General features: G+C 34.4%; 1 protein-coding gene across 7 annotated transcripts in view; it reads left to right on the forward strand.

Annotated features, from left to right (window-relative positions):
* LMBRD2 (LMBR1 domain containing 2) overlaps window positions 1-13,272 on the forward strand; it is a 52,994-nt gene that overhangs the window by 33,238 nt on the left and 6,484 nt on the right. For all 7 annotated transcript variants that reach the window (XM_035291675.3, XM_078365599.1, XM_002745057.6 and 4 more), the window contains 6 exons: window positions 2,696-2,801; window positions 3,293-3,390; window positions 6,364-6,467; window positions 7,941-7,987; window positions 9,286-9,391; window positions 12,628-12,757. In XM_035291675.3, the coding sequence (XP_035147566.1) occupies window positions 2,696-2,801; window positions 3,293-3,390; window positions 6,364-6,467; window positions 7,941-7,987; window positions 9,286-9,391; window positions 12,628-12,757 (591 nt within the window). The remainder of the gene's footprint in view (window positions 1-2,695; window positions 2,802-3,292; window positions 3,391-6,363; window positions 6,468-7,940; window positions 7,988-9,285; window positions 9,392-12,627; window positions 12,758-13,272) is intronic.

Below are 13,272 nucleotides of genomic sequence, written 5' to 3' on the forward strand. Positions count from 1 at the left end.
AGTTGATGAAGACTGAGAAAACCAACAAGAACAATTTTTCCTGCAGAATTTAGGGAGGATTTAGAGAGGTATCTTCAACTTGGGCAAGATTATACAATCCATTACTTGTTCTTATTGTTAAATGAGTCCTATTAGGTATTTATAAAGGATGAAATCCGATAATATAGGGGAATTGACATCTAAAGTATTTTTAAGCATCTTTTTTATTGTTTTCCAAATAATTATGGAATCACAGGAAGTTGCAAAAACAGTACAAAAAGTCCTATGTAACCTTTGCCACACTTTGATACCCCCAGTGATATCAAAACCAGGAAATGAGAGTAAAACATGATTATTAACTATACTACAAACTTTATTTAGTTCTCACCATTTTTTTATCCTTTATTCATTTGTGTGTGTGTGTCTGTCTGTGTATATAGATTCCTATAGCCACCAACACAAGATTTAGAACAGTTCTATCATCACAAAAGATTTCTCTCATTATGTCTTTTTTATTCATACCTGGGGTCACCACCTGCAGGGATCTGTCCTGCAGACCCTGACTTAGTGACAGATGTATAAAGTACACTGACACACAAATATGCTTTGCCAGTTCGACTGAGTGTGTCTGGGTGGCTTACAGACTCTCTAGAGAGTGCTATAAACAGTTGTGAATACCAGCCTGCACCAGCCAGTAAGACTCACATTTATTTTATTTTTATTTATTTATTTATTTATTTTTGTTGTACTTTAGATTCTGGGGTACATGTGCATGTTATGCTAGGTTGTTGCATAGGTGCATACATAACCAGGTGGTTTGCTGCCTCCATTTCCCTTTCATCTATATCTGGCATTTCTCCCCATGTTATCCCTCCCCACCCCCACTGCTCCCAGTGTGTGATGCTCCTCTCCCTGAGTCCACCTGTTCTCATTATTCAACACCCGCCTATGAGTGAGAACATGTGGTGTTTGGTTTTCTGTTCTTGTTTCAGTTTGCTGAGAATGATGGTTTCCAGATTCATCCAAGTCCCTGCAAAGACACAAACTCATCGTTTTTTTTTATGGCTGCATAGTATTCCATGGTGTATACGTGCCACATTTTTTTGGTCCAGTCTATCACTGATGGGCATTTGGGCTGGTTCCAGGTCTTTGCTATTGTACAACAGTGCTGTAATGAACATACATGTGCATGTGTCTTTATAATAGAATGATTTATAATCCTTTGGGTATATACCCAGTAATGGGATTGCTGGGTCAAATAGAATTTCTATTTCTAGCTTCTTGAGGACTTGTCACACTGTTTTCCACAATGGTTGAACTAATATACAATCCCACTGACAGTGTTAAGAGTGCTCCTATTTCTCCACATTCTCTCCAGCATCCGTTGTCTCCAGATTTTTTAATGATCGCTATTCTAACTGGCATGAGACGATAGCTCAATCTAGTTTTGATTTGCATTTCTCTAATGACCAGTGATGATGAGCATTTTTTCATATATTTGTTGGCCTCATATATGTCTTCTTTTGAGAAGTGTCTATTCATATCCTTTGCCATTTTTGAATGGGTTTGTTTTTTTTTTCTTGTAAGTCTGTTTTAGTTCTTTGTAAATTCCAGATATTAGCCCTTTGTCAGATGGGTAGATGGCAAAATTTTTTCCCATTCTGTTGGCTGCTGGTTCACTCTACTGATTGTTTCTTTTGCTGTACAGCAGCTCTGAAGTTTAATTAGATACCATTCGTCTATCTTGGCTTTTGCTTCCATTGCTTTTGGTGTTTTAGTCATAAGACTCACATTTATTCAGTAAAGTTTAATTGACAAAGGCTTGAGTCAACACCACTAGAGATTGAAGATTAAAGGAGAGGTTCCAATGCCCGAAGCAAACACTGTTAGCGGGTAATATGCCTGGTCAACCTCCCCCTGAGAGGGCCATCCGGCTCAAAGGTTAGTTTTAAGACCACATGAGGAAACAAGTTATTCAGATAAACTCCCCTACATACCCTAGCTATTTGCTTTTCTTATTAACTAGATGTAAAGGGGATTTAGGCTACCTTCAGCTGAAACTTCTACTGAAACTATGCAAACTTCTTGGCCTTCCAAGAAGGTTTGTGACTATATTCTATAACTCTCTCTAATATTTTCCTTTAATATTTTTGCTACCATCCTGAGTGAATCCCTATACATATCTACACTTTATTCTCTTCAGCCCCAATTCTCCAAGTCTGTGGGTATGTAAGGCACTGTTTTTATTTGGACAGAATTGAACAACTCTGTACCTATACTTGTCAGAATGACATAATGTTGATACAACTTCAGTTCTTTTATGTACTGAATACAATTCACCTTGAGGACGTTACTGTCCTTGTCATGCTGGGAGATGCATTTTATGGATGATTTAGTTGTAGGAGATGCATGCAAAGGCACTCCACAATTTGTGGGGGTAAAGCAATGGCAGAAACCGTAAAAGCAAGGAGCTTGAGGCTATAGTTATATAGGCATTAATATGACCATTTTCAGAATATCCTCCCAAGTAAGTAAGGGCAGGTCACATTAAGAATTTTCTAGATATATATATAAAACACACACATATATATATATAACAAATAGATGAATATTTTATATATAATTATTGGAAATGTCTTTAATACACCTCAGTATAGATAAAAATGTATTTTGCTGCTTTACTTTTTATATATGTATTTGTAAATGTTTATTGCAGGCTATTTTGCCGTTTGACACCTCCTTTATGTCTTAATTTCTTGGGTTTGACCCATATGGATTCATCCATCTCTCACAAGAATACTCAGCCAACTGCTTATACATCTGTACGTATGGTCACAAAACTAATTCCTTAGGTTCACTATCTATATGAGATGCTATTATTGTGAAATTTCTTTTAATGCTAGCAGAAAAGTTTTTTAGTGTTACTGGTAAAACTTTCTCTTAAATATTGTATATATATTACTATTGACTAGATGAACATGATTTTACTTCTCTTATTACATAAATGTGTTTTGGTTTGTATAGGTTGTCTAGATGAGCAGTATCAAAAGAATTTACCTATACTAACATTAACTTTATATTTATAGTCAATGTATATGATAATATTGAGTAATAATTACATTAATTTTCCTTAAGAGAAAAACCTCAATAAAAAGCAGATTTAAAAAAAATAGTTCATTTACTGCTTTGTTTCTACTTTTTAATAGGTTCAAGTGGGTTGGTATAACTGGTTTTGGGCAAATTTTCTAATGATGGAAAGGAATGGAAATTATAGAACTATTCCAATTTAACTTACTTTTTTCTTGCTCTTCAGATTATGGGTTCCATGAAAGTTTTATCCTTTATTGCAGATGGATTCTATATATATTATCCTATGTTGGTGGTAATTCTCTGCATTGCTACTTATTTTAGGTAAGAAACATATTATTTTTTTTTTTGCTCTTAAATCTGGATATCCTTTCTCTTTAAAGTTCTGTTAAGTATTTACTGATGGAGTTTCAGTTTGTTTTATTCTGGCTTTAGAGAAGCTGGGGATAGTTTGAAGAGACTACTGAGTGATCAGGTCACATTCTCCCTCTAAAAATTTTAAAGAAAGAAAAAAGAGGTAGAGTTATTATTCTATTACAATAAATAGTTTTATTTTAGCATTATTCTATTTAGGCTAAAAAGTGATAGGATTAATTTCAGAACGTTAACTCTAAGTCCTGGCTTTTGACATTCACAGCTAGTCTAGCCTGCAAAGCACCCTTATGTCCAGCTTCTTGCGGGCTGTCTAGTTGCTTTAGCCCATGGCCAGCACAAAGGGTCAGGGAGGAGCAATTGTAATCAAGTTGTACATTAAAACTAGAGAAGAAATTTTCTCCTGTGTCGGAAAGTACACAGGATGCTCTTTTCATGGAATTAGAATGAATGGTAGAATCTAGGCAGGGTTGAGATTCACGTGGGGTTAAAGGATAGGTGTACTTGACTTCTAGCATCTGTCTTTCCTAGTTTTTACATGTCAAGTTTCCTCATCCTGTACTCTGTCTACCCTCTTTCATTGCTTAAGTGCTCCATAACATACCCAAAATGCCACTTTTTCAAAAAACACTTAAAAATGTTCATTACTTACTCCTCTGAGAAAAATAAATTTCATCTACCTACTTTATTTAAATCTTCCAATAGGGGCTGGGTGCGGTGGCTCACACCTGTAATCCTAGCACTTTGGGAGGCTGATGCAGATGGATCACGAGGTCAGAAGTTTGAGACCAGCCTGACTAACATGGTGAAACTCTGTCTCTACTAAAAATACAAAAGCTAGCATGGTGTGGTGACATGTGCCTGTAATGCCAGCTACTCAGGAGGCTGAGGCAGGAGAATATCTTGAAAACCCAGGAGGCAGAGGTTGCAGTGAGCTGAGATCACACCACTGCACTCCAGCCTGGGATACAGAGTGAGACTCAGTTTCAAAAAAAAACTAAAGAAAAAGCTTTCAATATTATTTGATGGTTGTTACAGATAATATATACTAACAGGGTAATGAGTAAACAAATATTGTTTAAAATAAATTCTCTATTGCATTTAAAAAAATATATTTTACTTCCTTTAAAATAACTAAAAGATTATAACTTCAAATAATACTTTTAATATGAACTGATCAATAATATCAAATCTAGTATTTTGAATGTTTTCTTTAAAGTGGAGAAGACAGTAACAAATCTACAGTGTGAAAATGATGTATTAAAAGAAGAGATTAGTCATACTTTGTGTGTCTGAAACTAAGTTTTTATTACATGCTTACTCATTTGAAAAGTTTGTAAAGTAGAACATTAAGAACTTGTAATGTAAAATGATTTTTTAATGTTAGCAGTTATGTTGGCAAGATTAGCATTTCTTCTTACCTTATTAAATGGTTATATAGATCAAGTGATATGTGGTAGAGTAGTGCTCTGTCAACTATAAAATCTTAGCTATAAGGAATCACTATGTCTGAAAGGAAAATTGTTAAACTTAAGTATCATTAAAAGTGTCTTTCTAGAGTTAATCTGATAAATTTTGAGTTCTATTTTATCTTTAAGAGAAAAAAAGATTGTATTTTTAAATTTTCAGATTAACTCACAAAATAGATGTTCTGTTATAGAAATACATGGAACAATGCCTTACTGACATCTCAATGATAGGTTGATTTTATAAATTCATTTTCATTTGAAATGCTGCCATAATTAGATTGATTTCTACACTATTAGCAGTAAAGCCACACACAAAGTGAATATCCAGACTCACCTGCTTAGAGAGTATAATGTTGTTTCCTGACACTTAGACAAAGATAAAACCTTCCCAGAGAGGATGATCTAATTCTGAGCTTCTCATCTGGGAGTTTAGTACTCCCATAAGGATATGAAGATGGTAAGGAAATGTTTGAAGTCAGAGAATTAACATGATCATCTACAAAACCCCAATTTTACCCAATGGTAATACATAAAAATCATTTTTATATGAATGAAACAAGTAGATATATTCTGGATTAGCTAAATATTTACACATTTTGACTGCAAAATGGAATGGAGATCTTCACTTTTTCTGAATTGCTTTTCTGTTTTTCCTTTGTCTCTCTCTGTCTCTCTCCTTCACCACTTTCTCCTCCTTCCTTTGCCTTCCTCTGTGTACATCATTGAAAAATTTGAGAACTAATATAATTTTAAAAAGCTGCTTGATTTGTGTTTTGGCTGGGATAAGATATGTCATTTATTAAGTAATCTTTAGCAAAGTATTTACTTAACCACTTAGGCCTATTTTCTCATCTGTAAAGTGATATTTATCTCTTAGAATGATAGTAAAAATGAAATAAGAAGGCATCTGTAAATTGTCTGATGTATAGTTGGATCTTAACAAATATTAATCCTGTCTATTCACCTATCATTTCCTTCCTTGTGTTCCATATTTTCAGTATGATTGTCTTGAATGACAATCAAATTTAAAGTAAATAGCAAATAAGATACAATGTAGTAGTCTTCAGATAAGATATAGTAATCAATTGATAGTATATAAAGCTATTTAAATGGTTAACTAGATCAGAGGAAAAAAGTTGCTCTTACATTATTATAGTTATTATTTTAGTATCTTGGTATAATTGTTTTCTGAAGGTATGCTGATAACTTAATTGACATCTATAAGAAACCTGAATATAGTGCATACCCTAATCAGTGAAGTACAGGGCATACGCTTCTTAGAAAGGGAGATAAGTGGTACTTCCTGAAGCATGTCAGATGTGACTGTAGATAACTGTATGATAACAGATAATGAAGCATAGTCTTCTTTGGGAGTGACATTGCTAAGGAATAATTCATCTAAATACTTACAATGTGAAATAATGCTTGTCTTTTAAAAAAAATCTTCTTTTATTAGTTTGGGAACCCGTTGTTTGAATCTGCTTGGTTTCCAGCAGTTTATGGGAGATGATGATATGACATCAGACTTAGTTAATGAAGGAAAAGAATTAATCAGAAAAGGTAAGGTTTGTCTTTTAAAATAAATGAAGAGAAAATACTAAATGTTAAGCTCAAAATACAAAATTAATATTTGTATAATTTGTGAATAATTTGTACTCTATCCTAAAAAATTATAAACTAATGCAAATTTTTAGCTAAACATGTACATATAGCCTTCCTAGCAAAAATAATTTGTAAACATAAATAATTGTTTTATCTGTCTTTAAGAAATTCTGAAACTTAAGGCTGCGTGTGGTGGCTCACACCTGTAATCCCAGCACTTTGGGAGGCTGAGGTAGGTGGACCCACCTGAGGTCTGAGTTTGAGACCAGCCTGACCAACATGGAGACACCCTGTCTCTACTAAAAATACAAAATTAGCCGGGTGTGGTGGTACATGCCTGTAATCCCAGCTATTCGGGAGGCTGAGGCAGGAGAATGGCTTGAACCCAGAGGCGGAGGTTGAGGTGAGCCGAGATCGTGCCATTGCACTCCAGCCTGGGCGACAAAAGCAAAACTCCATCTCAAAAAAAAAAAGAAATTCTGAAACTTAAATATTAGTATGTTTGCAGCTAGATAACATCCTTGTATGGTCTTGGAATCATTTTCATGTTTACCTTGAAGCCTATTTGCCAAGTTCTGTATAACTATAAAACTCATAAATTTAAAGAATCATCAGTTTGATACTGCATAGAAGATCATTCAGGCAAAGACTACTTTTTTAGAATGTGATGATCATTAACAGCCTGTTAGAATACATGGCACTCTAGTAGAATCAAATCACAAAACTGAGTGTATTAAATTTGTTGATGTTCAAAGTGATGGTACCATGGAGGGAAAAAAATCTTGACTTTTGGGACATTGGTTCTTAGACATTCTCCCTACTTGAGTCTGGGGCTTTTGTGTGATTATGAGTTGAATATAAGCCAAAATATATTACAGCTCCCAAATAATCTAGTGTAGCCTTCACATGTTCTTCTGTTAGACCTCATGACATAACACATCCAGTCCTAGGTAAGATTTTAAAGAATAAGACTGATAAATTAGAAAGTATTTAGAGAAGGACAGCTAGAATTATGAGTCTGTAGAGTGTATCCTATGGGAAAAAAGTGAAAAATATCATGTCCGTAACCTAAAGAGAGTAACATAGAAAGAGACTCATACAGAAAGAAAGGAAGTATGAACTTAACTTAGAAGACAGGAATAAAAGAGAATATGATTTACAGAGAAATAAATTTCATTGTGAGAAAGAGCTGTCTCTTCCCTAAAGTTATTTAAACAGAGACTACAGGGTCATCTCCAACAAAAATAGAGAAGGCATTCACTATTTATTGAGTGAGGTAACTTCTCAAAATTCTTTCCAGCAATAACCTATAACATTTGATTTTGTGGTAATTTAAAATAAATATCACATAGTTCGATATCTTTAGTTCGGTTGCACTATGTCTGATTAAACCATGTTATGCCATATTTGACACTATTTTTCTGTGTTTAGAGAAGAGAAAAAGACAAAGGCAAGAAGAAGGTGAAAATCGAAGAAGAGTAAGTACAGTATTAATTTTCTGTAATCAAGATTAATTTGAAATAAAATTTCTTAAGATATTAATTTGGAATAATTAGCTAAAGATGGAAAAAAGTGGGACAATGTTAAAATATATATTTTTAAAGGAAGGGAATTGTAATACTTTCAGATGTACACACTAAGTATCCTGACAGACCTGTTCTAAAAGTCATTAGTAATAAATTACTTCCTATTTAACATCGAGCGCTTCTTGCCTAAAGTAGCTGCTCAATGAATATTTGTTGAATGAATAAATACATATATTCTTGCTGTTAAAGTGGCTTTGATTGCTTTAAAATTGTTTCTCTTTTTTGATGTGACATTAATTTTATTTCTCCTTAATTTTTCTTTAAGCCTCCATTTTCTGAGCTAAACTAACCTAGAAAGTGAAAAGGCAAAAAATGTGTAAAATCTAATTATAATTACCACACATTTTTAACAAATGGGTGTATATACTGGCAAAGACTAACAGGAAGCTTTATAGTTGTCTTTGTGTATCTTCATATATGTGTATCTTCTTTATTTTAGAAGGCAGAACTAGAACCAGAGTAGAAGTTACTAGAGATAGATTTCTCCTCTCTATGAGAATTTCTAATTTATGCAATTTACCAGAATTGCAATAGGCTTCTCAGACATAGAAAACTGCATGCTGTCTAGTCAGAGAGCCAAAAAGCATCTGGCGAGGAGGTTTTATAAAGAGACCCTGCGCTGCATGGAAAGTTGCCTTAGGTGACTTCTGATGTCCCTTTCAATTCTAAGAATTTCATGAGTGGAATCCAGTTAATGTGGTTTTACTGCATTTAGGATAACTCATAATGCCATGTGAGTCATAGACTATGTTTGTATACAACTTTAAGTGTTGATGTTTTACCTCTTTAATACTTTAGCTCTTTAATACTCAAATAGTTTATTTGAGTGAAAGAAAATTGTGTTAGCATCTATTAGTCATTATGGGTTCTCATAACTTTTGTATGGTCAAGGCAAACTTGTCATAGTAATATTGTTTTACATTTTAGATAGATGAGTAACAATCAAAGTTAGCAGAATGTCTCTATGTCTTTGTAAAAGTTAAAGTATATAGAGACTGTGACTTCAGTAAATCATGGAAAAATGAAAACATTGACCTATGATTTTTAAAGATGCTAGGATAATTATATTGATTACTAATGAATTTCTGATGAAAATAATTAAGTTATATTTCATTGCATATGTCATCTCTTGACATTAATGAATTATTTTCTGTTCTCTTGTTATATATTTACTTGTGTTTCTTTTCTAGGAATGGAAAGAACGTTATGGACACAATAGAGAAGATTCCACTAGGAACAGAAATATTCATACTGACCCAAAAGAGTCAAACTTCTCAGATGTTAATACCAACCGGTGTAAGTAGTTTATCTTCTAGTTCACTTGGAAAGTGTTTTCTTATGCTTGCTTGCGTAGAGATTGAGTATTAGAATACTCATCCAGAAATGCCTTTGTAGAATTATAAATGTGTATTTGCAGTGACTTTTTTTTTTTAACATTTCTCTGTATATAGAAGGAAGGGAAGTTCAAATATGTACTCTGGTAGGGAAAGGAGAAACTGGGGCATCAAATGAGTAGTTGTAAGTATACTAACCCTACGTAATGTAAGCACTCATCCCAGGTATTTTCTAGGCAGGTGTTTATTTCTACCATTTCCCTTGATGTTTTTCTTTCCTATTAGTAAGTTTAGGTTATTCGATCATTTTTATAATAATTTATTGACTGACCCATATAACTTAGGCATATTCCCAGGTATACAGAAATACAAAGAAGGTATATTTCTTGTCCTCAGGATGTCATAACTGAGTGAGGGACTGATAACGGACAGAAGTCATCTGCCATCAGGCGGATTAGGAAACCTTCCTGTATCACTGATCCCACACTGACACGGGGCAGAAGCTATTTAGGAGGTACCAAGAAACCAGTTTTTGCCTAGGACCTTGAGTTGAGTAGGAGGAGGAGGTTGTTTTTGGGAGAGATGTAAGATTGCTGAAAGAGCCCCACCAGTGAGGCTTTAGTGCACAGGATTTAAGACTGAGGATGGGGGAGGAAAAACTGAGCACCCTCTCCCACTCAGCTATGAGTTTTGCACTGAGTACCAATGGATGAGGAATAGAAACATGGAGAAGACTCCCTCTGTGGAATATCCATGCAAGGACTACTGAAATCTGACAGTGGAAAAAGAATGCTGAGAGAAACCATCTGACACTTGAGACCCTGCTAAGTACAAGGTCATAGCATTTCATCACTAGAGAAATGTGAAGTCTGTGGGGACTTAAAGAAACTAAAGCAATAACCAAGTCCAAACTCGGATCAACTATATCAGCTCTCAACAGTGATGATCTAATAGAAGGGGTGTGCCCAATTTGGGCATAAAACTTTGATTTCTCTACATTTTTTTCTTTCTTTACACATAATGTATGGCTTTTAACCCAAAATTATGAGAAATACAATAAAGTAAGATATTATGAGCCATTTTCAAAACATAAAATAGTGAACATACCAGACCCAGAGGTGGCTCAAATGTTGAAATTATCAGACAGTGCAGTGACTTTAAAATAACCAATTAGTATGTTAAATAATCTGATGGAAAGCTTGGACAATGTGCATGAACAGATGGGGGGAATTTCACCAGAGAGATGGAAACTATACAAAAGAGCTAAATAGAAATGTTAAAAGTATTTTAATTACAGACTATGTATGATATTGTAGACTTCTCATGACAGCTCTGATGGAAGGATGCACACCTGATGCAGAAGGAATTCAGCTTGGGGAATGGAAAAAGAGGGCTTATCTTAGGAAAGAGTTTTTATAATGAAGAAATATTTCTGTAATGAGGATATGCTTAGATGAGTATTTAGGAATGAATAGTACTTAGCCAGGTGAAGGGTATTTTAATTAGAAGGGAGACTAAGTACAGGACGCTGTGTCATAAGAGAACCTTTGGGAAAATGTATGTTTTTCTCTGCAACTAAAGCCTAAGCATGAAGAGGCTAACAAGAGAGGAGGTCATAGAGATAATTGGGGAACAGATATTGTCATGCTCCAAAGTTTGGATTTGGGGCCAGGTGTGGTGGCTCACACCTGTGAGGCTGACGTGGGCAGATCACCTGAGGTCAGGACTTTGAGAACAGCCTGGGCAACATGGTGAAACCCCATCTATAGTAAAAATACTAAAAGTAGCTTGGCATGGTAGCAGGCACCTGTAATCCCAGCTACTCAGGAGGCTGAGACAGGAGAATATCTTGAACCCAGGAGACAGAGGTGGCAGTGAGCTGAGATTGCATCACTGCACTCTAGACTTGGTGACAGAGCAAGATTCCATCTCAAAAAAAAAAAGGTTTGGATTTTGACCTAATGATAAGATTTCAATCTGGGAAGAAGCATGATAAGATTTTTGGTTTAGAAAGATGAATTTGATGGCAGTGTAAACCATAATTTTTAGGGAAGTGAGACGTAGAAACCATTTAAGAGACTGTTTTGGTGATGCAGTCAAGAAATGATTAGGGTCTAAAATAAGGCAGTGGTCCTGGAGATGAAAAAGATTTATTTGAAGGACTTCAGGGTAGAATAAATAGGAAAGAGCTAAAGCTTTAGTTAAATCTAGGAAATAGTGAGGATTCTGTAAAGGGATTTGGATACTTGCTTACCATAGAGTGGAAGGAAGTTTACAGAATGGAAAGCTCTGGCAATGCTTAGAAGGGAGTCACAAAGCTATAGGATGATAAATTAGAGGGAATCTTGCATGTATTGGGCAATTGCAATTTGCTGAATGAGTGAGAGAAAAGATGAAGAGACTTGCATTTAGGACAAAGTCCAAGCTTACAGAAATATAAAAATGTGATAGAATTGGCTTGGCTTAAGTTTTCAGAAAGAACTCTATCATAAAGCTAGTGTAAAGCTCCTTGGATTCCTCTGGACAACATTGTGAAAATTTGGTTTGTTTATAAAGAAATCGACATCCACATAGAGAAAGGAGAGTTTTCTATATCTGCTGTCTGGTATGATAATCATTAGCCACGTGCAACTTGAGCAGTTGCAACATATTGAAATGATAATATTTGGGATATATTGTGTTAAATTAAATATATTAAAATTAATTTCATTTGTTTCTTTTTACTTTTTAACATAGCTACTAGAAAATTTCTAATTAAATATTGGCATGCATTCTATTTATGTTGGCTAGTGCTACCCATACTCTTGCCTTATGGTAAAAAGACATACCTTTTTTTAAGAGTTTGAACTGATTACACCTTAAAGTCCTAGCCAAGAAATAAGGTTAACTATAAAACCAACTAAAACTACTTTTGTTAATGAACAGTTTCTCCATTGTGATACCATAGTTAAATGTTAATTCTGAGTTATATTATTGAAATGTTTGCACTGTATCTGCTTTTCCTTGCCATATTCTATCATACTGCTTATAATTTTAATCTGATTTTAAGTAAACATGTAGTTATCTTATGTTCTTTGTCTTCACAATTAAAATTCAGATTCCTTGGAATTTTGATTTTTCTCTCTGTAGCTCCATAGACTGTGACCCATAAATTAAAGGACAGTAGGGAAGTAGACATTTTTCCTCCTTCCTTTGCAGCTGCATTCAAATATACCAGGGCTAATAACAGGACTGAAAGGGACCGGATAGAACTTCTCCAAGATGCAGAACCTTTGGACTTTAATGCAGAAACATTCACTGATGATCCTCTTGAATCTGAATCAGGAAGGTAAGTTCTGGCTGTGACATTTTAGCTCTAGCATTCCTCTGCAATTTTAATAACTTATCAACAAGGTTGAAAACAAGCGAGTAAAGGCAAAAGTAAACAAGTTATAAGTAAAGGAAAATGTTCATTTTCTCTAATAATAAAAAATGTATTAAGTATTTTTTGATTTTTTTTAGACTTTCTAATGCTTTTATATTTTAAAAATTATTATCCAGTAGCGGTAAGTGAAATTGTTATCTGCACACAATACTAGTGGTGTTATAAATAAAAAAGAATAATTGAAATATATAGCAAAGGATGGGGACAATATTTATATGCCTATTTCTGACTGTGCCATTTGTGAAATTTATTATATTTAGTAACTGCCGCATCGCAGGGTCTAGATGCCAGAACTATTCTAAGCTCTTTAACAAAAATATTGTAATTGCATGGTTGCAAATTCAATTGGATTTAAATCCAGAGAGGCTCAGTAAACTGCCTAGAGTCACACAATTTGTAAATGGCAAGTCAGGCATTCA

This window comes from Callithrix jacchus, chromosome 2 (genome assembly GCF_049354715.1).
Source record: "Callithrix jacchus isolate 240 chromosome 2, calJac240_pri, whole genome shotgun sequence".
NCBI classification, from domain to species: Eukaryota; Metazoa; Chordata; class Mammalia; order Primates; family Cebidae; genus Callithrix; species Callithrix jacchus.